General features: G+C 41.3%; 2 protein-coding genes across 3 annotated transcripts in view; both read left to right on the plus strand.

Moving 5' to 3' along the window:
* pik3r2 (phosphoinositide-3-kinase, regulatory subunit 2 (beta)) overlaps positions 1 to 11467 on the plus strand; it is a 31835-nt gene extending 20368 nt beyond the window's left edge. For both annotated transcript variants that reach the window (XM_048254546.1, XM_048254553.1), the window contains exons 3-16: positions 2122 to 2214; positions 2664 to 2747; positions 3246 to 3386; positions 3739 to 3937; positions 4600 to 4685; positions 4806 to 4911; positions 5169 to 5267; positions 5448 to 5628; positions 5899 to 6024; positions 6298 to 6440; positions 6662 to 6838; positions 7638 to 7709; positions 7901 to 8074; positions 10349 to 11467. In XM_048254546.1, the coding sequence (XP_048110503.1) occupies positions 2122 to 2214; positions 2664 to 2747; positions 3246 to 3386; positions 3739 to 3937; positions 4600 to 4685; positions 4806 to 4911; positions 5169 to 5267; positions 5448 to 5628; positions 5899 to 6024; positions 6298 to 6440; positions 6662 to 6838; positions 7638 to 7709; positions 7901 to 8074; positions 10349 to 10538 (1871 nt within the window). In that variant the 3' untranslated portion in view covers positions 10539 to 11467. The remainder of the gene's footprint in view (positions 1 to 2121; positions 2215 to 2663; positions 2748 to 3245; positions 3387 to 3738; positions 3938 to 4599; positions 4686 to 4805; positions 4912 to 5168; positions 5268 to 5447; positions 5629 to 5898; positions 6025 to 6297; positions 6441 to 6661; positions 6839 to 7637; positions 7710 to 7900; positions 8075 to 10348) is intronic.
* Positions 11468 to 19819: 8352 nt separating this feature from the next.
* On the plus strand, positions 19820 to 24108 carry ifi30 (IFI30 lysosomal thiol reductase). The gene is made up of 7 exons (XM_048250655.1): positions 19820 to 20049; positions 20404 to 20583; positions 20688 to 20753; positions 20843 to 20935; positions 23323 to 23475; positions 23565 to 23633; positions 23736 to 24108. The coding sequence occupies exons 1-7, from the start codon at positions 19927 to 19929 to the stop codon at positions 23799 to 23801; spliced, it is 750 nt and encodes a 249-aa protein (XP_048106612.1). The 5' UTR covers positions 19820 to 19926; the 3' UTR covers positions 23802 to 24108.
* Positions 24109 to 24292: the final 184 nt, after the last annotated feature.

Consider the following 24292-nt stretch of genomic DNA (forward strand, 5'->3'; position numbering starts at 1 on the left):
GGACACCAATACAAATAGTTGAAATGTTTAGATGGGGCCTAATCAATTTGTTGACATGGCAATGGCCATAATGAATTTTGTATAGTATGTTTGTATTGGTGCTTGGAATAAGCTATTAGTATGAACTCAACAGTCTTGTAACAATATTGTATTGCTAATAGAAGTATGTTGCATTGTGACATAGCATTAGAGAAAAGAGATCTATTAGCTTTTTTAAAAAAAAATCCTAGTTGAGATTTTTGTTGGAAAGCGTTGCATACATGTATATGCTTGGATATCAGGAGTGTACTTCTGTCTGTCTGATCTAGCCCAGCCAAGCCTCCGACCTATAAACCCCCACAGACAGCCTGGCTCTCTGGGAATAGAGTTTACTGCCGTGATCACATGATTATAATGCCCATAGTTGTTTCTTCCCAGGGCATTCACAGTTGCAGGCCAGCCAAGCTGCAGACTACCGAGGCAGCCATAATTGGGTAATGATTAGTTGGTTCTCTCTCCAAAAAACTAGGGATGACTTCAGGGCCACAGCTGTTTTTCCCCAAAGCTGTGTTCCTTTGCACGAAAGCCTGCTCCCACTTTTGGTGTGTTTGCTTGTTGAGACAGGGTGCCCTTCTTCAGAATGGAAAAAGTGTTGCTAGAATTATCCCATCTGATATCTATTTGATTTGTGGATAAATGTTATATAACCAAAGCAAAACTCTGTAAAACACTTTTGTGTATGTTATGCTTATGTTATAAAACCCTGCTGGCTGAATACAGAGTTTTATTTCTGTTGTTCACATATGTTGACAAAAAGGGTATATCAATGTCCAAATCTGTTTATTTATTTATTTTATTATTTTATTTTTATTTATTTATTTATTTTATTTTTTTGGGGGGATAGACTGTACAAAACTGTTTATGGCATCTGAGAGAAAACGGTTATTTTGAACATTTTGTATGTCGTATGCCAATAGCTGCTTTTTTGCTAAACGATTTAATCTTCTTTTAAAAGTTAGTTCATGAATTATACATTCGAAAAGCAAATGCTCTGTATGTATATACTAGACCAGTGATGAGTGCACAGCATGGAGCAGGGGGAAAAAGACAGCGGAAGAGTCTGGGTTTGTGTTTGTGTCAAGGCAGAAAAAGCAAAGTTTCCATGTTTAATGTGCAGTGGAAAAGTAGAATGTGCTGACGAGGCTTTTCGTCTGAACTCCAAAATGAATAATCAGACGCGGTTTAGCCTTGCACTGCTAGGAGGCTTCTGGCGGCCAAACCCTGGGCTCTTTGTGGTGAGTCTGAAAAGGAGGCCTTGGCACAGTGCCAGCAGGGCTTTTTGCTTGTTCAGGATTTTTTATTAAATCCTTTATTGTGCTCTGCTCACGCAAGGGGCTGGGGCAGCCTCGGCTGCAGCTCCTGCCGCTGTGAGCAAAGGACTAGAAGAAAACGACAAGAAGCATTGAGGCCCTTTTCTGCACAAAAATCTTCACACATGCATTTTTTGCAATGTTGGCTTCTTAACACTTTTTTTTTTAAAGATACCGATGATTCTTTACTAAGAGTGAGACGGAAAAAAAAAGTTTAAGACTACTCCATTTTGGTTTGAGAGAGGGTGAGAGAGGTAGAGGAAAACAGAGAGAGATATCCCCTCAGCAGTGAAATCCCAAGAATCTGAGATCAACCAGCTCTCAAGGCAGCACTTAACACTGCAAAGCAAACAGTGCGAAAAAAGGAATAGTTTCAGTGCGCATGGAGCAACAACGCTCCCTATAAAAACCAGCTCTGTAAAGGACTGATAGAGAATGAACAGGTTAGGATTTAATTTTTAAAACCTTGTAGCAGATGCACAACTGGTGCTTAGGGTTGTTTTACAATACCATCCTCACTAGACAACTCTTAGTAGTTATGGCATATCAGCTGTATATTTTCATCAAGTTTGAGACTACACAGAATTGCATTTGAAATATCTTGACCTCTATACTTCAGGAGAAACAACAGGAGAAAGAAAAGAGGTTACGTTTCTTTAGGTATTGATCAGATTACAGTAGTTTGTGTTATGAAGTATTGTCAGTTGCAGCCTACTCGGTAATCAAGTGCAAAAACTTAAACTGACATTTCAGATCTTTTTCCTCTATGCAGCACCATCTCCCCAAGACCTGACGGGACTGTTTGCACCTCCAGACACTGTTCCTCCTACACTAATACAACTGGTGGAAGCCATTGAGAGGACGGGTATGAAGATTTTATTTTCTTTACAGCATGTTGTTCCCTTTACTGTGTCAACAATCCCTCTGTCAAGGCATTTGGAGGCGAGCTCTCGGGTCATATTGTCTGATCTGGCTGTAGTTGCGTAAGATCAGTGGATCTGGACACAGCCTCATACATTCCACCAGGTGGAATGGGACAGATGTGTGGGGACATTATTTTCATTTCCTGGTACAGAAAGCTCAGCCTGCATGCCTGCCCTGTCCCAGCTCAGCAGCACTCCCCACTCCACTACACCCCCAACACACACACACACACACACTCCACCTGCCCCCCTTCCCCAACCTCCCTCCTCCAATCTTCCTATCCTCGTGCACAGAGAGTGTCGTCCACATGGGAACCTCTCGCACACTCGGTTTATCTATCAGACGAGACTATTTTGGTGTTATGAGTTAATGCCTTGATTTGTCTCACAGGTCTAGACTGCAAGACACTGTACAGGACCTCCACTTCTTCCACCACTGATGGTCTGCCAGCTCCCACAGCCACCCTTAACAGTGGTGAGTTCTCAACTGCAGTTACCAAAGCAATGTGCTTGATGAAATATCGGTTTGGTTTATGGTGCATGAATGATCATTAATGTTGGAATCCTTCCCTAGAAGTTATAGCTTGCTGGGGTTCTTGCACGTGCTGCCCTTTGTAACCTCTTTGTAACCTGATCTGTAGCAGTGTATTTTAGGAGGGTGGTTTGTGTTGTATTCCATTACATGCAAGTGTTGAAATATATGTATAGCAGACAAATTTACGCTTGGTTCTCACTTACTTAATAAAATCTTCCATTGCTGGTTTGTGTCCAACACTCTCAGTTTGCAACCTTGTCTCTTTAGTGAGGGTGTGAAATGAAAATTGGTCAAAAATCACCACAGTAAATTGGTGGGCAGCTGAGATGCTGGAAGCACAAACAGCTCTACAGCGGTGGCCAGTTTTGCCTTTGGAGCTAGCGAGAGGAAGCACCGTGATCTGACTCTAGGATTTCTCTGCCCCTTCTGCTGCCACAGAGCCGCAGGAGCCGGACATGGGACAGTGGGACGCCGACGCTCTCTCGGCGGCCGTGGTTCGGTACCTGCAGGAGCTTCCCCCGCCGGTCGTCCCCTCGGTGGTCTGTGCGGAGCTTCTGGCAGCGGTGCAGCGTGGAGCCGGTATGCCGCGTGTCACTGGCGCACTCGCCTCGTCTCAGCCACACTCCTCCTCTCCCAGTCATTCATCCCCACTCACATTCTCACACGTCAGTGCAGAGACTCCAGAGAGTAAACACAATTACCCAGATAAATCACTTAACCGGCTGAGTAAGGCCGTGGGAAAAATGGCTGGTAGTGTACTCTGTGTGGGTGTACGTGTCTGTCTGTGCATATGTGTTTGTGTGTGCGTGCGTGTGTAAATGTGTTTACGTATAGTTTGTTTTTGCATGTGCGTGTACATGTATGACCCAGTATGACCCAGTAGCTCTTGACACATGTATGAGTGACGAAACCCGTCTGTCTCCTGTCCCAGGTGGCGCTCCAGCAGAGAGGAGGGGGCCGCTACGGGATCTGCTGGAGGGGCCGGCGGTGCCCCTGCACAGCCGCCTGACTCTGCACTATCTGCTCCGGCACCTGGACAAGGTGGCCCAGCATGCCGACAGCAACGGGCTGGATCCGCACACACTCGGACAGATCTTTGGCCCTCTGCTCATCAGAGGCTCAGACACACCGTGAGTTGTGCTTTCTAAATCTTTACTTTTCTTTTTCCTTTTTTTTTAGTATGTGGTCTCGGCTGTGGAATCGAGATCAAGTTAGTCTTTTTTGAGAAACTGTATGTAGAAATTTGGGTAGAAAAGTGAGTATCAAATGTAATTGACCCTGGTTTAATGACTAGGTGGAGTGTTTCGGTTTTCCGCAATCACTGAATTTTTCACGCTTAAAGGGCTCATCCCCGGAATTTGGCTCGCTCTCTGGAATTTTCCTTGATGCAGAATCGTGCAGAATTTCCCTTGCATTCCCCACAAATGCCTTCCTTACATGGGCACTTGCTCTCACGAAATTATGCATAACGTCTCTGTAGATTCAGTGCACTATAGTTATGCAAGTTAGATTATATAAATATTCCAAATATTCACTTGGAAGGAAATTGTAACTTTCATTACATTCTTGCAATTTGTGTTAAAGGCATGTTGTGTTAAGAAACAATTTCATCGTGAGGGCGTAGCAGTCCTTACTGTTAAGCATTTATTACTTTAGCTTTTTCTTTATTGGTTAAATTATCGGAGGGAATAAGCTTACATCTGTAATGCTGTTGGAGACGGTAAATCTATTTAACCCTTAGTTACTGGTAGGTCTGCATGTTATGTTATGCTCCTTGTTCTTGGGTTGGCAGGTCGGAGGCAGACACAGAACTCTTTGCACTTGTGCTGGAGAGACTTCTTTTGGAGAGGGTTTGGGAGCAGGAGCCACTTCCTCCAGGTACACACATACTGTACACACACACTGCTGTGGTTTTGCTTTCAGCTTGCACAACTGTCTTCCCTGTGTAAAAAAACAAAAAACAAAAATACATGTTGATGTGATGTCTTCCATGAACAGCTCTTCCCCCCAAACCTGCCAAAGCCAAAAGTGCCTCTACCCCTGTTGTAAATGGAAACAACATTTCTTTGAGTGATGCAGAATGGTACTGGGGAGACATCTCCAGGTAAATATTTTGCCACATGGTTCACATTGGTCATACTGAAAGGCTAGGAAACTGTTTGTAGGAACTAAAGGGCTGTACTTTCAGACATGAATGGCGTACTTTTCTGGATTTCAGAACAAAGGGACTACTTCACGTTGTCTTTGTAGTGTACAAAATAATAATACAACTTTGAAGAAATGTTAAGTAAAATAGTTGTATGTTAAAAAGACCGCTGTTCATGCAGTTGAGTTGTGTTGCCTCCTTTTGCTGTTTCATAGAGAGGAGGTGAATGACAAAATGAGAGACACCCCCGACGGTACGTTCTTAGTTCGGGACGCGTCAAGCAAAGTAAGAGGAGAATACACACTAACCCTGAGGTGAGAGATACTTCTTAACTCACTCAGCAACAGCTTGAATGATGCAATTAGTTGACTTAGCTTTAAAGCTTTAAATGAAGGGGTTGGCTTACACGACTAAAAATATGCTTTGAATTTGTCCAGGATGGATGTGCTGTACCTTTAATGTCATAACTGAATTTTGGTCTGTGTCTCTTACAGGAAAGGGGGAAACAATAAGCTGATCAAGATATTTCATCGAGCAGGAAAGTACGGCTTTTCTGAGCCCCTCACCTTCAACTCAGTGGTGGAATTAATCAACCACTATCGCCATGAGTCTCTTGCCCAGTACAATGCCAAACTGGATTCACGGCTGCTATTTCCCATATCAAAATACCAGCAGGTATGCCAGCCATCTCCTGTGGGACTCCTCTACTGCCCAAAACTCTATTGAACACTTAGGGTCCGGAAAACACGTTTATTTACATACACATTTTGAAATATAACATTTCATCTTTTTTTTACACCATTTTGCCATATTGTTCTTTGTACTCCACAAATAGCCTTCTGGAACACTGATAAAGCTGACTGGGCTGTGTAAAACACTGCCCCCCTGTGGTGGCATGGTAAATGATGCTGAGGCTGATGGCTGATGGCTTTGTGTGTCTCTCAGGAGCAGCTAGTGAAGGAGGACAGTGTGGAGGCGGTGGGCGAGCAGCTGAAGGTCTACCATGAGCAGTATCAGGAGAAGAGCCGCGAGTATGACGTCCTGTACGAGGAATACACACGCACCTCACAGGTATTGGTTGCCTGCTTATTTCCATCACCAAAGACAAAGACACAGAGGCATTATGAAGACCTAAATGTCAAAAACCAGGCCTTAGAAATTCAGTGTGTACTGTAGAAACTCTGAAGACAGAAATTCAATTTGATGCATTTTTCATTTCCATTGTAGGGCCAAAAGTCATTTTAAAGTGTACAATTAGTTGTGGAAATGAAATGGCCTGCAAAATAGGGCTTGGTACACTGGACACAGTGAAGTAACATCTTGCTGTTCCTCTCATTCTTTTAGGAGCTTCAGATGAAGCGTACAGCCATTGAGGCCTTCAACGAAACCATCAAAATCTTTGAGGAACAGTGTGAGACCCAAGAGCGCTTCAGCAGAGAGACCATCGAGAAGCTGATGTGTGATGGCAATGAAAAGGAGATCCAAAGGTGGGTTCTGCTGATGATAACGCATTTACAATATAACACTGACAATTCAGTTCATCATCTTGGTAGAAGCTTGTGACTTTGAGGTCAAAGTAAGTAACAGTTAAAGTTTAACATATACACGTGCTGTCGGTTGCCATTCTGTTTGCATGTCTCTCGCAATTACCATTGTTGCTGTGTCAGGAAGAAGTTTCAGGAACATCTCTGTTCTGTTTCTCCTTCAGAATTCAGAGCAACTCTGAGAAGCTGAAGTCCAGAGTGACAGAGATTCATGAGAGCAAGATGAAGCTGGAGCAGGACCTGAAGAAACAGGCGACGGACTACCGGGAGATCGACAAGAAGATGAACAGCCTGAAGCCTGACCTGATGCAGCTGAGGAAGCTACGGGACCAGTACCTGGTGTAAGAGGCTCTTGGCCTTTGCTCACCCAAACACACTAGTGTAAATGGGAGGTTTATGTGTATTTGTGTAATGCTTTGCCCTGGTATGCATGCATAGCATGACCCAAGCCTTATGCCTAGTTCACACTACACCAGGGGTCACTCTCAAACTCAAACTACCTACACCCCAACTATCACATATTTGAAAGAAATACTCGATTACTTTGTGGTAAGCTCTTTTGATTGGCTGATTTATAGTTAGGAAGCCAGCCCAAATTTAACCCACCCACAAAATTTGAGTTCGGGAAATTCTGATAACAATTTGAGTCCGGCTACGCCAGGCCAACCTACAAAAGCGTTGATGTAATTGACCATAGTCTATCCAACTGCAGTCCCAAACCTATGTAGACAAATTCTGGGCATTCTTAAGAAGCAAATAGGAAAGCGATCTCAAAATTCATATGCAGACCGAATATCATTACAAATATAAATCAACAACAAATCAAGGGGCCCGCAAGAAGCTGTGTTGCTGGCCAGATTTAGCCCGGTGGGCTGGGAATTTGGGACCACTGCACTACATGATTTTACAGTCGCCTACAGATTTTGCTATGTCTATATTTTTCAAAGTCTTGATCCAAGTGGCTCACTGAAAGGCTTTGAAACTGAAAACCAGTTGAGTAGTGTGAACTGTAGAGTGTTTGGACAACTTTGAAAGTCATGTAGTGTAAACTTGACCTTACCAGCTGCTTGACAGGTACAGGGTCATGTCATTTCCCATGGATGCTGATGATCTTGATGATGTGTTCTCTTGGTCTCATAGTTGGCTCACGCAGAAAGGCGCAAGACAGAGGAGGATCAACGAGTGGCTTGGGATCAGGAATGAAACTGAGGAGTGAGTGCCTCTTCTTGCTATCTGCCTCTCTCTCTCTCTCTCTCTATATATATATATATATACATATATTTCCTGTGTTGTTTTCCTGTGGGGATGTTCTTTACCACAGCCACTCTCACTCTTGTCGTATTTCTTGTCAGTTTGGGTGACCTGTATGATTTGCTCACCCTTGTTCCCTGTCATGCACTCAGCTTTTACTCGTTGGTGGATGACGAGGACGACCAGCCTCACCAGGATGAGCGCACCTGGTACGTGGGGGACATCAAACGCTCGTACGCAGAGGAGCTGCTTCGGGGCAAGTGTGATGGAACCTTCCTGATCCGCGAGAGTCAGACACAGAAGGGCTCGCTCGCTTGCTCAGTTGTGTAAGTCAAGCACCAGGCTGACACTTGTCAGTTAATCAGTCTGTACTCCGTCTGGTCACGTCTGGTCACGTCTGGTCACGTGTAAGCGGCACTGTAGTTCTCCTTTGTCTCTGCATCAAATTGCACCTGTGCAGTGGAGGGGAAGTCAACCAGGAAGTCAGTAGAAATTCGGACATTCCACTGCTTGAAGGTTGCAGGTTATCAGAGAAAAGTAAACAACATTCTCCATCACACACACACACACACACCAGGGTTTCCATTGGCCGGAAAAAAAATGAAATATTAAAAAAATTTAATCTCTCCGGTCAAATTGTCCGATTGAAATTGGCTAATAATCCCATCCCCTAACGCAATCTGAATTTGAGAATAAGCCTTAATATGTAAGCCTATATTGTACGTCCTCTAGCTATGTGTTTAAATGAACAGGCTCTACCGTTTGAAAAGTAAGCTATTAAACAACACGCATAGCATTTCAAATAGGAAGCGCACGCTTAAAATGTCCATGTTAAACAAAGAACAAATGAGTGAGGCGGTTCAAACATGGCCAGGCCCAAGCAGACTAGCCTTAAAAGTTTTAGGCCAGACGCGATGGATGATGATAAATTGATAACGTCTGAAGCCTCAAATGTCCGGTCAACTCCACCACCACCAGATAAAAGCAGAAGTGCGGGCGATCTGTCGGAATCAGTGACATTGGAAGTGGAGTTCGCGAGGGTGCGGCCGCTCAAGACACTGTCATTCTCCGTGTACACTGGACATGCAAAGTGTTCTTTACCCAAAGCATACAGTAGGCCTATCGTTCTCTGTCTATGATCTGCAGGGCTAGGGCCTCCTCGACGAGGCGACACTGGTCCATGGATAATTTCTGGCACAATTAAACGGTATCATTGAACCGGCCGAAAAGAAAAAAAAACTAAACATTTCCCAGAATAGGAAACATTTCTTAATTTATTGTTATCAAATGAAGAGGCATAGCATTAGGGGGTAGTGGTGTGAGCACTCTTTCTTGTGTGTGCGCATCTGTGCAAGTTAAACAGTGGAACCACTGGAGATAACGTGGGTAGCAGCAACAAACAACGTAGCCTATTTAAAACAACGAACGAAGCGGACTCTTGCTGTCTGAAAAGATACTGGCTAGATCTTGTTAGGCATGTTTAAGTTAGGCTAATAAACATGTTGCATTTTATACAGCCTGATTATGTCATTCTTTAAGCTACATAGCCTGTCTCCAGTTTTCCTCAATTTAACTAATTAAGAAGGGATAATAGGATATTTATTAATGTGTAAAAGGATATTACACATACATACAGCACACTGCTTGCTACAGTAACCCTCCTCTACATACTTGCTGCACACTGCCCCCCCCCCTACATACACAGCACATTGTCTTCAGGATCTTCTCCAACACACATCCTCTACATACTAACAGCACACTGCCCCCACCTACCCACACACACACTGCACACACACACACACAGTCACTGCTCCACTCCCGTCCCGCCCACACACACATCTTCACTGTCATCACTCACATACATCATACATACAGTACTCTGCTATCATACATACAGTACTCAGCACATTATTTAATCAGGAAGCTTCTCCAACACACATCCCCAACATACTTACAGCACACTGCGCACCCCCAATACACAGCACATTGTCTCATGAGGAAGCTTCTCCAACACACATATTGCACACTGCCCTCTCCCCACATACACAGCACACTATCCCATCTCCCTTGTCATCCTCCCAACACACACACCAAGACCCCTGGCAGTTGGGTTAGCCCCTTGAGCCGTGGATCTGCCCAAGGTTTCTTCCTTGGTAAGGGAGCTTTTCCTTGCCCCTGTTGCTCTTGGGTGCTCCTTGTTGGTGCCCCCAATCCCAATCCTCCCCCACCTTTCTTATGCAGCCCTTGCCACTTAATCTACTAAATGGCCCTTGCCACTTAATCCCCTCTTCTACTACACTTTTTACCCCCCCCATAAATGCACAAATAGGCTGACACCAGACATAATTTCACTGCATTTCTTACTTCCAGTAACTATATGCATGTGACAATAAACTTCCTTGTATCCTTGTATCCTTGTGTATTTGACCGGCATATCATCAAAATGTCCGGAAAACGAAACCTCTGCCGGTCACTTTGACCGGCACCATTTTTTTCTAGCGGAAACTCTGACACACACACACACACACACACACACACACACAGAAGGGCCTGATCTGCCCTTAAGTGACTCTTGTGTGTTTGCTTCTCCCCTCCTGCAGGATGGATGGTGAGGTGAAACACTGCGTGATTTACAAGACTGCTACGGGCTACGGGTTCGCCGAGCCTTACAACCTGTACAGCTCCCTCAGAAACCTGGTGCTTCACTACAGGCACACCTCCCTCGTCCAGCACAACGACTCGCTGAATGTAATGCTCACCTACCCAGTGCTTGCGCCGCAGCCAAGATGAACACGGTACCTAGCATTTGAGAGGGGTGGCCCACACAAGCATGGCAAAGTGCACAGTAATTCAGTAGCTAAGAGTTCATAGCAAAATCTCTTATGTTGGCAAAGAAATAGTGACAAAGCACAAAAGAAAGTCTGAACATAGTTATCTGTAGACAAAAAGAGAGAGAGTGAATGTGAAGATAAATGTGTGGCTTTTATTCCAGCCCATCATGTTCTATTTTAGACAAAAGCAGCCGCAGCAATAATCCTAGCATGTGTGCTGGCTGAGGTACTCTGTTGTCATAGAAAATACAGTTGCAGGCATTTGTTTTTTTTTACAGAGAGAGAACTGTTATCATACAGTATGTTACTTTTTCCGAAAGACTGACAGTTCTATGTCTTTTGTGCTCCGTCTTGGGGCTTGTTTGTTTTCCTATTCCGTAAAAGCTTGATTATGTGCCATTAAGCTAGACTTGACTTACTATGTGAATGAAACGGGCATGGATGGGACAGTTTGGTGAATGGATGAGACTGAGGAGAAGAGAATGCTTCAGCTTTAGAATGAAATGTATATTTGAACTCTGACACTGCTGTGGGTTTTTGAGTGTGTGCATTTGTGTGTGTCTGTGGACACACCGGTTGATACATGTGATGTTTTTTGTTCACCTTAGTAGTGAACTCCTTACATTTCATGAAGATGTGAAAAGGGTGAATGACGGTAGTTTCACATGTGTCGACCAACACCCCGCCCCACCCACCCACCTTTTTTAATATGCGTATAATCTAACGCTACTCAGAAACAAATGCTGCCATATTTTGTAGATATCCATTCATTTGTGTTATATACCCTGAAGAGGATGTTTTTGTTTATTTAGGTCTACTGCCTAGTAGCTTTGCATGACCACCATGGAAACAGGCAGTTTTTGAAGCATCATGAGAAGTGTGTCCCCCATTCTCTTTGGATTACATTTGTGGCCAGAAAAGTCTAATTTCTCTCTGACAAAGAGGGTACACCACACCGGTTGATCTTAACTTTGTTGCAGTAGGTGGCCTGTCTTGATCTGTGTTGAGTTATATAAAAATACAGTCAGTCAGTTTTATAGAACTATTGAGCTTCATTTATGTCACATGTGAAAGTTTGGATTACGAATAGTCATCTAATGACCATTTTTGGTGCTTAATACAGGACAGGTGTTAAAAATACTTGTCCTCAAGATTTCATCTGAATTATTGCAGCACTTTTGGTAAATAAAATTTCGAATTTAGAATAATGGTAATAAACAGACTAAAATACCTGATTGAGGTAGTTTAGTCAGATCTGCATAGAATTTGGTCATTTTAGTTGCCTGGAGGCCTGAGCAAGTGATTAGGGTTGAGAGAAGGTGAGATATTCATAAAGTGCCTTGAGCCTTTGTACAGTCTCAGAGAAAAAAGTCTCGAGGCGTATTTCATGACTTTGTATGTGGATTTTGTTTTAGAGATTTTCGAAGGGATATAGGTGTGGTCATTGTTACTTGTTACTGAGAGCACTATGCCAATTTACCCTCCCTATTTTGAAAGACATGAGTCAGGGTCATGGGATTGTCATGGCTGACTAAATCAACACCCAGTTTCCTTTATGGTAACATTCATCTGGAAGACTGTAAATGTGAACTACCAGCCCAAAGCCAATGTATTGTTGATGGTATTCAAAGCCTTTTTGAAACGATCAAGAGATATATAATGTGTATTAAAGGGGTGGTTCAGGATTTTGGACATAGGACCTCATTTCCAAGTAAGCAAGTGTGATATTTATCAGACCGTTTTCAACACATTACTAGAAGGACTGGAGGATATGTGTTGAAAACGGTCTCCACTGATAAATATCACACTTGCTAACTTGGAAATGAGGTCCTATGTCCAAAATCCTGAACCACCCCTTTAAGCTACACAGGTACCTGAGGGCCCATGGTTGTTCACAAACATACACAAAAGCCAAATGCATCTACCTAACCACAGTATTCCCTCTCCTTATAACCTGTAATTTTAGATAGAAATTTAAGCAATAAAACCAATTAATTTCTTAGATTATTTTTTTGTCATAAAAAAGCTGCCTTTCTAAAAGAATAAGAAAACATTTAAGTATTGCAAGGAATCTACAGTAAGCCTTAACACGTATCTCTTTGCATGTGTGATTTGAAAGGAAATCATTTTGAAAGCTTGTTGATTGGTACTAGGAAAGATTTTAAGCCGTGAATTCTTTGAATGCACTACAAAGCACAGTTTTAACTAACTGAAGTTTAGTGGTTTCTTTTTTATTAGTTATATGTACAGTATATAACATGATTGTTATCCTTGAGAGATACACATTTTGGTGGTTTGGCTGACCAATGGCTCTTTATCATAAGATGAATATATCTATACGTTTTTTTTTCTCCATGGATGGCACCAGGAAGGATCTCAAATGGAGGAATCAACCTATGTTACATCTGTGTTTTACTGAAATCTCCACAGGTCCGAAAATAAGCTAGACAGATTTTTTCCCACTTGTACATTTACAAAATGTTTACATCTAAAGAACCAAATAGCAGATGTGTTTCAAAGTCAGTTTACCTGTTGAGATACAAATTGTTGATTATTCTGGTGTCTTTGTTTTATTAAACTTGAACTGTCTTTTTTTAATCTTGTCTGTGTTCTCAGTTGTTCCCGTGGTGCAACCTCTCAGCACAGTAAAACATTTGAAACAACAAACTGTTGTGTCTGTATGAACTGAAACAACAAAATTAAACAACAAATTACCCGGGAAAAGTGGTCTGTGATGTTTCTTGCAATGTTTACAGAACTTGGAAACTGACTAACTGACTGAGTTTCTTTTACTTCTTTTACGTCTTTTACAACAACTAATGCGCTCCTCTATTCTAATGTGTCTTTTTGTATTGGGTCTGCTTGATGAGCGGAACCAGGAGACAGGTCAGCCTCACATGGATCCATGTGATAAGCTGCTGCAACCGCGATAACATACAGTAGGTTGTCCACATTGAAGTATACTTGAATCATCTACAGGAATTTGAAAATTAAAATGGTGATCAAGGGGGTTTATAGCCATTCTTTGGCTATTTACATTTTAGGCGACGTTTATACGGTGACGATGAAAAGAGAAGACGCAGAAGTGGTGTCTCGTCTTCATTTTTATTCGTTTAGGACGAAAGCATCCTCAGGGGAAATCTTTGTTTATATGAAGACGCAAGAGTATGTGATATTGATTGATATGCATTCCAGACCGCTGGGTGGTGGTGTGATAGAACCCGGCGTCCGCCACGCGCAGACATTCTAATTTGACAGTTTAGCCAGAGAGGTAATCAAGGATCTTTGGTTTAGCTGTTTAGACGGAGACGCAACCCGGGTCGTCTTCAAAACTCTACACTGGAAGGAGTCTTCAGATTTGTGCGTCTTCAAGCCCCGATGGCGGGGTCGCCGTGTAAACGAAAGGCACTTATGATAAAATATTTTGTTGTCTTCCTTCGCAATCGTTCTCGTATAAACGGCCCCTTAATTTAGCATTGTCGTGGGCTTTGAATGAAACCACTGTGAGGTCATCACTTCTGAGAGACTGCTTTTCTGGGATGGTCTTCTCATACCCCATCCTGTTGTTAAATTAGTTGCGAAATGTTCCTTGTATACTTTTAAACATTCATTTCAACATTTCATTAGTTGTCTATGTCATCACATTGCAGATCAAAACATTTTGGTTTTATTTATTTTAAGTACTTGGTTTTATTTAAAATGTAAAACCAAGTATTGGTAATGGTTTTATTTACATTTTAAGTCACAACTTTTTTTTTTTTTTTTTGGAAATGGGGTTATAATAGAACTGAGCATGTATGCAGGGAAGATTTATATATACAATACTTGGCTATTCGTCGTGTCATCAGTTTGTATTTTAAGGTTTTGTTGGCTCTATCTCCCCTGCATCTGAAAGACATTTTGTTTTTCTCTGTAAAACCTCAGGGCTATGTGGAATCTGCCAAGGGAATTACCCTGCCTTACAAACCTTCATTTTGTTGGTAATTTATTGGTCACTGAGTGAGTGAGTGAGTGAGTGGCAGCGAAAAGGGAAATGCATACTGTGTGGCTGCTCAGACTAGCCATGAGGAACTCTGGCAATGTGTCACTAGTCACATGCATCAGGCACTGGTGTTTTAAAAGCAAGATAGTAGGTTTTCACACAGACCTATGAGTAAATCTAAAGAGGTCTACATGTGTAACCTCTTTCACTTTGTTTGCTAAAGACTTAATAAAAGCCCTAAATATACTTTTGACAAATGCTCCCCAAAGGTCTCTCCATAGTGACCAATATTGTTGCATCTGTAAATTGATATAGTGCATTAAAAGGCATTTGCATTTGACTGTAGGCCACTGGCACCATGTTTGGTCAATCAGAATAAATTCAAGACATTTGTAGAAATGTTGATATAAACAGACACCTTTCTCTAGTTTAAACCATACCCTGATCGGGGAATCTACAGAATGTACTAAAAGATAACAAACGACACCTGTTTTCACTGAGAGATGTCTTATGACTGTGTAATAATTTCTAGGGCTTGTGATGTGTGACTGCAAGACACCACTGGCCAGATATCTTGTCAGAGTTGATGCACAAGTCACATGGTTTGTTTCTCAGCCAAACATGTTACACCAAATAAAAATGTTCTGCTTCAGACACTGTGTTTGAAGAGAGAAGGTCTCAGGTTTACGATAAATAGAAGGGTAATAAATTTAAGAGAAGGTCTCAGGTTTACGATAAATAGAAGGGTATTTAACCTCAAAATTGATACAAAAGGTTTTTCAACTGATTATGATACCTTTAGATGTACTTAATAACATATTAAAAATCTAGTAAAATCTGACCCCAGTAAAGGGGTCATTTTTAAGATACCGTCCAAGATGGCCACGAGAAGCTAATTTGGGATATCTGAAGCATATTCAACCTAGGAAAGTGTTTTTCGTGTTTAATCATATTTAGAGGTCACTGATTCATATATGTCAGGCTGAAGTATCAGTTCATCATTTTCAAAGACTTGTAATTTTCAAGATGGCCACCAGAAGCTAATTTTGGCTATATCAGACGCATTATTCAGCCTAGGAAAGTGTTTTTCGTGTTTAATCAGATTTAGAGGTCACTGATTCATATATGTCACACAATCCTTCATTAAATCATGCCACCCTAAAAAGATGGTTGTGGCATAACAAGAGGTCATGAATTAATTATAATCTATTGAATTGTAATTAGTCCCTCTTTTTCCACAACTTTCCAACCATGCTGCCAATTCAGTCTACTTAAAGCATAGAGAACGATAGACATAATTTCATTCTACTTTTTTCTCACGACTTTCTGTCAGTTCAGTCACATACATACGACAGACTATTAGGGCCACACATGAAGAAGACAAATATTTTTGCCATGATGAGAAGCCAGCCCCAACATGTCGTTAAAAATCGACATGTCAACATTAAACACAACATTTTGTGAATGAAGTTGAAATATCATGTCAATTTTAATCTCTAGGATCTTTGGTGTCAGCAAAAGACAGCATTCCAGAAGAGGAGATTGTTTCCTTCAGTCATGTGTTCACTATGCCTTCACTATGCCTTCACTACTCCCAATCAGACAACAGAGGTGATTGGTGAATTAACCTTTAAACACTGTTCGTTGCTACCCTCCTTAATTTACTGTTCACGGTCAAATTTGACCGGACAGTTTTAACTGCTCTTAAATACCAATACCATGACAAAAAGTATTATTTAATAGAACATTTATTGTAAACAGAACCTTATTAGATAATTAACATCTACAACATGTGTGTTTGTGTGTGTGGGTGTGTGTGTTTCTGTATGTGCGTGAATGTGTGCAAACACTCACTGGTGGTTCACATGCACAGTGGAAACATGACAACATGAACTGTGTGTGTGTGTGTGTGTGAGAGAGAGAGTGTAAATGTGTGTGTGTGTGTGTTTGTGTGGGTGTGAGTGTTTCTGTGTGTGCATACATGTATGTGTGTGCAAACAATGGTAGTTCACATGCACATGTGGCAACATGACAACATGAACTGACAACATGAACTGTGTGTATGTGTGTGTGTGTGTGTGTGTGCACATGTGTGTGTATGTGTCTGTTTGTGTGTGTGTGGGGGTGTTTCTGTGTGTGCGTGCATGCATGTGTGTGTGAACATTGGTGATTCACATGCACAAGTGGCAACATGAACTGACAACATAAACTGTGTGTGTGTGTGTGTGTGTGTGCGTGTGTGTGTATGTGTGTGTGTGTACATGTGTGTGTGTGTCTGTTTGTGTGTGTGTGTGGGTGGTTGTGTTTCTGTATGTGCGTGAATGCATATGTGTGCGAACATTGGTGGTTCACACGCACGAGTGGCAACATGACAACATGAACTGACAACATGTACTGAGTGTGTGTGTGTGTGTGTGTGTCTGTGAGTGGGTGTACATGTGTGTGTGCTTTATGTGTGTCTGTTTGTGTGTGTGTGTGTGTGGGTGTGGGTGTGTGTGCATGCATGCATGTGTGTGGGAACATTGGTGGTAAGTTGTAGGAGTGTGTGGAGAGATGTCTTTTATCTCCTGGATGAAAATGATACTCTTTCCCAATCATTTCCTATGGCGGTCATTTTTGACCGTGAACAAAAAAAGTGTTTCTAAGTTGAATAAATCACTTAAAATTCAAAGGAAGTAGTCCTAATCAATTCTATGTGTTCAAACGCCTTTTGTGAAGGATATCATAAGATCTTGAGGCAATCTGATGAAAAAAATGACATATTTATGGTACAGGGAATGTGTACATCAGTCATTTTTGACCGGAACAGTGTTAGAAGGTTAAGATACCAAGTGATGGCTGTACTTTTTGGTTGGAAGTCCACAGACTCTCATACAACATTACGGCACAACACCCCGAGTAGGAAGGTTGTCCTTGCCTCATTATTTGTGACTCCAGAACGTCTCCCTCCAACTGAATCGGCTAGTAAGCTTCACAGCTTTTTAAAGTTATCCGCTGTAACTGTGTGCATTTCTGCAAGACAGGAGGATGATGGATGATGATGAATAATGATATAGTAATTATTTCTGATATAGTTTAATATTAAGTTTAATTAGCTCCTCCTTATGATAGATGCCAACATGTATTTGATGCACACAAATATATAATGCATGCCTATGCATGGGTTATGGTTCACTAAAGTCATAGAACTGCCAGAACTATATATATTATAAAAGCATATATACCCTGTACATGAAATATAACATCAATCAACTTATATTCCCATCTTCCACCACACTTTGCATAATACATAATCTATTCTGTATAGGCGGATCTAGTGTGCAGCTGATACATTTTGGTATGTACAGTCCAGGGGAAACAAATTAAACATCCTAAACTTTATATTTTCTGAAAGCATATAACCTGCAGATGAGATATAACACCAGATATAAGACATGTCCCATTTTCCTCCATGCCATGAACAATACATTGCCCTCTATTCTGTATAGGCAAATCTAGTATAAAGTGGATACATGTTGACTTATATTGTCTGAAATCAGATTAAACACCCTTAACTATATATTTTCTGAAAGCATATAACCTGCAGATGAGATAAAACACCAGATAAGACATGTCCCATCTTCCTCCATGCCATGGAGATGGTTCATAATCCTGTATTGCATTTGCTCTGTATTAAAACACATTGAATTTAATATATAGCTGAAAAAGGTAGAGCATTGAAACATTTTCAATATTACCATTTAAAATCATATTCTTGTTTAATATGACACCCCTGTAGGCTGAAAAATAATTGAGATATAGCTGTAATTGCGTAGCAGTAATTGAGATATGTGCTGTAAACTGATCCTGCTTCGGTCGGCGGGTAGGATACACCGAACTTGCAAGTGGGATATTCTTCCTACAGGCAGTAGGGGCGGGCGAGAGAGCTTTTATTCGCCCCATAATGAGTCATTTAACCATATACTGACTTACGAAGATGATTAATCAACACGAAAACGTTGCCTGGTGTCCCTTTAAGTTACACACAAAGAGAAGGAGTGACCTCTAGTATGAATATGCAATGTAAAGGTGTGGTGGAAGGGGATGTGGCCTTTTGGTGCCATCAAGTCTGGTCAGCTTCTATTGTCTTTTAATTAAAACTACCCCATTTCCTGGGAAGTTCTTTAGAGGCCTGGACACATGCTGTTTCTACAAACATTAACGTTTCACACCTGGTGATAAGCAAAAGGCCTCTAGACAGGCTTTCATTGAATTCTAATCATTCAAGGATAAACAATGGATACACTGCATACAGACCAAAAACACACACAGGGTACACATGGGTACAAAAATCACGAATGACCATAAGAAGTACGCAGTATGTACATTTACAGAAATGATTCTGATTCACAACACTTTCAATACCATTGATTGTTTTAAACATTCGACAATAACCTCCACCATCATCAAACATGTTCTGAATGCCTGATCACAGAATTCATACCCACCTCTTATTTTACCACTACACCCCTGCTTATAAGGCTACTGCTAATACATTGCACATATTTATATTGAATTTTTATTACTGTAACCATACCACTTTCTTAATTGTAGCCTACACTAGGCCCTGTCTACACTGCACTATGTATTATACTGTTACTACACCGCCCGCCTATAACATCGCACTTTTCTGCGTTTTTGCACTTCTGGTCGTTAGACGCAAACTGCATTTTGTTGCCTCTGTACTTGTCTGCACAACGACAATAAAGTTGAATCTAATCTAATCTAAATTTGTAAAACAGGCCCAATTTTACCTTAAAATGCCATTTTAAGGTGTGACCCCTTAATCTTACAAATCCCTTTATTTGGTGTGACTGACTAAAGGGGTAATTAAGGACAATAAAAGTATAGTATAGGCCTAGCTTAACTTTATTTTAAGGTGTTGATTCTGGGATTCCTTGATGGAGGGTGGGGGGGAGAGACCCCAAATTGTATCCTAACAGCTAGGCTCACGTTAGGCTGCTAAAAGACAAGCAAATGATTCGAGCGCACCTGTCTTCACAGAGGTACAATGCCTACAGTTGTTAAACTTAAGTATCTTTGGTAATAATTCATAAGTCTCGTGAAGTGAGGGTGGCTGTAACTCAGAGTTCATCAACTTACCGTATTATAATGATCTTTGACTCTTTGGGAGTACTATTTTGCCGGATTTTAATGACGATGCACTAGTCACGTGGTTTCTCATCCAATCATATAATAGGACGACAAAACAAATCTTTCTGAAGAAGTTGGCTCTGAGTTTAAAGGCAGGTAGCGAGCTGGCTTTCTTATTCAGGTCAGTTTACAGGTTTGTACCATTACTACACTGTAAGTCTTTCAGTTAATCATGAGAGGGGTTGCGCTTTTGATTTTCACAGCCTGTATTGCTGTAGTAGCTAGTTTCAGTCTATCCTGCAAGTATCCGCCATCCGTTTGGTGCTCTTCATTGGAAATTGCGACTGAATGTGGGGTAAGTAAGTCTTTACCTGCAGTCGCCTAATGTTGTAACACTTTTCTAACATTACTCTTTAGAAATTCTCTGGTATATAGGCTAGGCTACACTAGCATTTGTACGTGTATTCTCATGTTTCCCTGACCCTGAATTAAGTAATGCACGTCCGCATTAGGCTTAAAAAAAAATCGATAAATTAAGTCATCATGTCACCATGATATGGTGGTGACAGGAAATATCGGGCTGTTCTATCGTGCATAAAGTCTGATCAGACAGTTAAGCATAACCTCAAGGATTGATCAAACTGGAATTCATTTTTAAAAGTGCATTTTCAACATTTTATGCACAGCTGATTTGATTTTTATATTCTAGGTCCTTCGGCAATGTCCGGAGTTCAATAACACGAAGGCTGACTCTAAAGTGGAAGTGGCTCTCTACTATGAATCTCTGTGCCCTGGTTGCAGACAATTCTTCGCTTTGCAGCTGTTTCCCACATGGGTCATGCTACGTGACATCATGGACGTTCAGCTCATCCCATTTGGAAACGCACAGGTGTTGTAAAAACGAATGTGCTTAGCATGCTTTTTAGGAAATTGAAAGGTCTGGACTTTGTTGTCATGTTTTTTTTTTCATGTTTGCTCCCTCAAAAATATCAGGAGTCTACTGCTGGACACTTCACTTGCCAACATGGGGAGGAGGAATGCCTGGGCAACATGATTGAGGTAATACTGTTCATTGATTGGCTCCCATGGCTGAATTGGCAGAATTCCCATGATTTGATTGCTTACATTTTTTTTTGTCTTGATCCTAGACATGCATACTGAATTCAACTGACTTTGGAACAGCTTTTTTTACCCTCTTCTGCATGGAGTCCTCTGCAAATGTGGTTAAGTCTGCCGAGACCGTAAGTGGAGGACAAAGGACTAAAATTGTATAGCTAGTCAGGAACATGAAAATATATGTGGATGTCACTCATTGTATGGATATTTAATGGTGCCAATGTTGTACCATATATGCATAGGTACAGTGCTGGCCAAAAGTATTATAAGTATAAGTATATATACTCTTTTGATCCCGTGAGGGAAATTTGGTCTCTGCATTTAACCCAATCCATGAATTAGTGAAACACAGCACACAGTGAGGTGAAGCACACACTAATCCCCGGCGCGGTGAGCTGCCTGCAACCACAGCGGCCGGGGAGCAGTGAGGGGTTAGGTGCCTTGCTCAAGGGCACTTCAGCTGTGGCCCACTGGTCGGGGCTCGAACCAGCAACCCTCCGGTTACAAGTCCAGAGTGCTAACCAGTGGGCCACAGCTGCCTCTCTTTGGCACCCATGCTAAAGTTGACTGAAAAGAGGAATATAAAATCATCTTTTGGAAATTGATCTTAATGCCTTAAGTGAAAAATGAGGAAATAAGGTGTTATTTCAGTTAGCCTATTAGCTGGTTTGATGCTCATTGAGCTCAATGCAAATCAAACCAGCTAATAGGCTAACTGAAATAACACCCATGCCAATCTCTAGGTATGGTGAAGGGTATGTGATGATGTGGGGCTATTTTAATTCCAAAGGCCAAGGTAACTTTATCAGGATGCACAGTATTCTGGATCCATGAAATAACTGGCCTGCCTGTCTCTATGGGAATTTAACATAGGGGTGCCAATACTTATGACCCCTGTATTTATTTATTTATGATACATTATTCATTCACTAAGACAATTGGTGTCCTTAAAGGTTAGATATTTCCTCATTTTTCACTTAAGGCATTAAGATCAATTTCCAAAAGATGATTTTATATTCCTCTTTTCAGTCAACTTTAGCATGGGTGCCAATACTTTTGGCCAGCACTGTATAACAATGTAACTAACTATGTTTATTTGTGAATGTACAACATTGGGACATTGGACACTAACTTGTCACATGTAAATATATTCTCACATAGATTTCATGTTCGTCCTAGTTACCCCACATACCATTTTGGTTCCACGAAAATGACAAAACAATGCAAAAGTTTTTTTGTATCCTTAAAGGGGTGGTTCAGGATTTTGGACATAGGACCTCATTTCCAAGTAAGCAAGTGTGATATTTATCAGTGGAGACCGTTTTCAACACGTTTCATCCAGTCGTTCTAATTGCAGAGTTCGCAGGTGCTAGGCTAGCGCAAGTCAACGGTATGTGCTAGCCTGCCACTAAAAACAGTCTTACCTACTCCAAAGGACACTTGAGGCAAATTCCAGACAATCGATGTAAATGTCTGTTGATAGAATAGTGTAAGAAATACAACTACCCTCGCATCGCATTGCAATAGTTATACTTTGTTCCCTGAAGTTGGTAGTAGTCATTTTGCATCTCAGCGGCGGACTGATATTACCAAGGCTACTACTAGGTATCCCCATTGGAGTGCGCTTTACTGTTTACTTTTTGGCGCAGTACTACTAACTGGAGCAAGTATAATTCCGCCGCTGCTAAGACACTAGTCCCTCAAAATGTAATCACGATCGTTGAAATGCAAGGATAGAATAATGTTAGAAATAAAACTATCAATACAGACATTTACATCGATAGTCTGGCGTTATAATTTATTTGCCTTGGGTGTACTTTGGAGTGGGTAAGACTGTTTTTAGTGGCAGGCTAGCACATACCGTTGACTTAGCTTAGCCTAGCACCTCTTGAACTCTGCAATTAGAAGGACTGGATGAAACGTGTTGAAAACGGTCTCCACTGATAAATATCACACTTGCTTACTTGGAAATGAGGTCCTATGTCCAAAATCCTGAACCACCCCTTTAATATCTTCATGTTCATATGTTGTGGAGACCTAAAATATTCTCAGAACGTAACATTAAGTATTGTATTTGTTGCCACAAATCAACCCCTCAATACCCTTATTATCACCCTTCATTATTATTATTACACTTTGTTCTGAATCTAGGACCTTCAATAAAATCAATGGGCTTACAGTACAAACTTTTAATGGTCAAGTCATACTAACATGTATGCCTGCCTTCCTACAAGGTTTTGTTAGACTACTGGAGGAATACTGCTTTTTAAGATATTAATGGTCAATTGGAATTGAACCAAAATATTTCACATTTGTTAGTTTTGAGACCTAAACATTGTGTAGACAAACTTCTAAGATGGTGCGGCAGCCATTTTCCTGGATTCTTTTTGATTTGATCCAGAATGACCCGTAAGACAAGACCAGCATAGTACACAGTAAATGAGTATAGCAAAGCAATCCTCTGTAATCTTGCCGTTCCTGGCTGCCTGACCCCCTCCTTCCTGTATGCCAGTGTCTTGGACTCTACTCACCTACATCAAATTGGGAGTCCATCATGACCTGTGTGAAGGGAGACCAAGGGACCAAGCTGATGCATGAGAATGCAGTCAAGACTGGGGCACTGAAGCCACCTCATGAATATGTGCCCTGGATCACCATCAATGGAGTAAGCATGAAATGAAGCTCTAGTCATGCAATCCTGGTCTGAACCATAGTTTGATTGTTCATTTCTAATATGCTTATCTGCTTGTCCAGGAGCACACTGAAGACCTTCAGGACAAAGCAATGGGTTCCCTTTTCAATCTGGTTTGCGGCTTGTTTAAGGTCAGTGACAGTCTGTGGTTCAAGATGCTCTAAGATTTGCTGACACAAACCAAAACCTCAGCAGCCATGATTCACTCTTCATGTTTTCCCTTGTGTCTTTAGGGTAAGAAACCACCGGCCTGTGCCCCTGCAGTACAGAACAAAAGCAGAAGTTACTGTTTCAACTAGTCAGTGATACCTTGATTGTGAAGTACTGTATCACACACATACACACTTTTCAAATGCCTCATCATGTCAGACATTCTGAATATTGAAATATATTCTAGTTCTGTTAAACAATGTTTTAAATGATGATGTGGCTAAATTCATTTTATTAAAGGGACATGAGACACTTTAAAAAAAAAAAAGATTGCTACAGTTACAACCATCAGTGTTGGAAACACTAGTAATTACACATGAACAATTTTTGACGCTGACAATGTTTGTGTTATTTGTAACACTGTCAAAAACAATAAATACTTTAAATGAAAAGTAATTGAAATGGTGTGCATCTGCATTCATGTTGACTCATTGTTGATTGGAAATTGCATTACAGAATAGGCCTGTGCTTTTAGCTTTTACATTTCCCCATCCCTTTTTAGTTGCTGCATCAGAAATGTACCCTAATCAGGTCCAGACATGTTGTAGATAGGGATAACCAACATGATGTGGTGGGGTTG

The sequence above is a fragment of the Alosa alosa genome, chromosome 1, assembly GCF_017589495.1.
Source record: "Alosa alosa isolate M-15738 ecotype Scorff River chromosome 1, AALO_Geno_1.1, whole genome shotgun sequence".
Taxonomy (NCBI): domain Eukaryota; kingdom Metazoa; phylum Chordata; class Actinopteri; order Clupeiformes; family Clupeidae; genus Alosa; species Alosa alosa.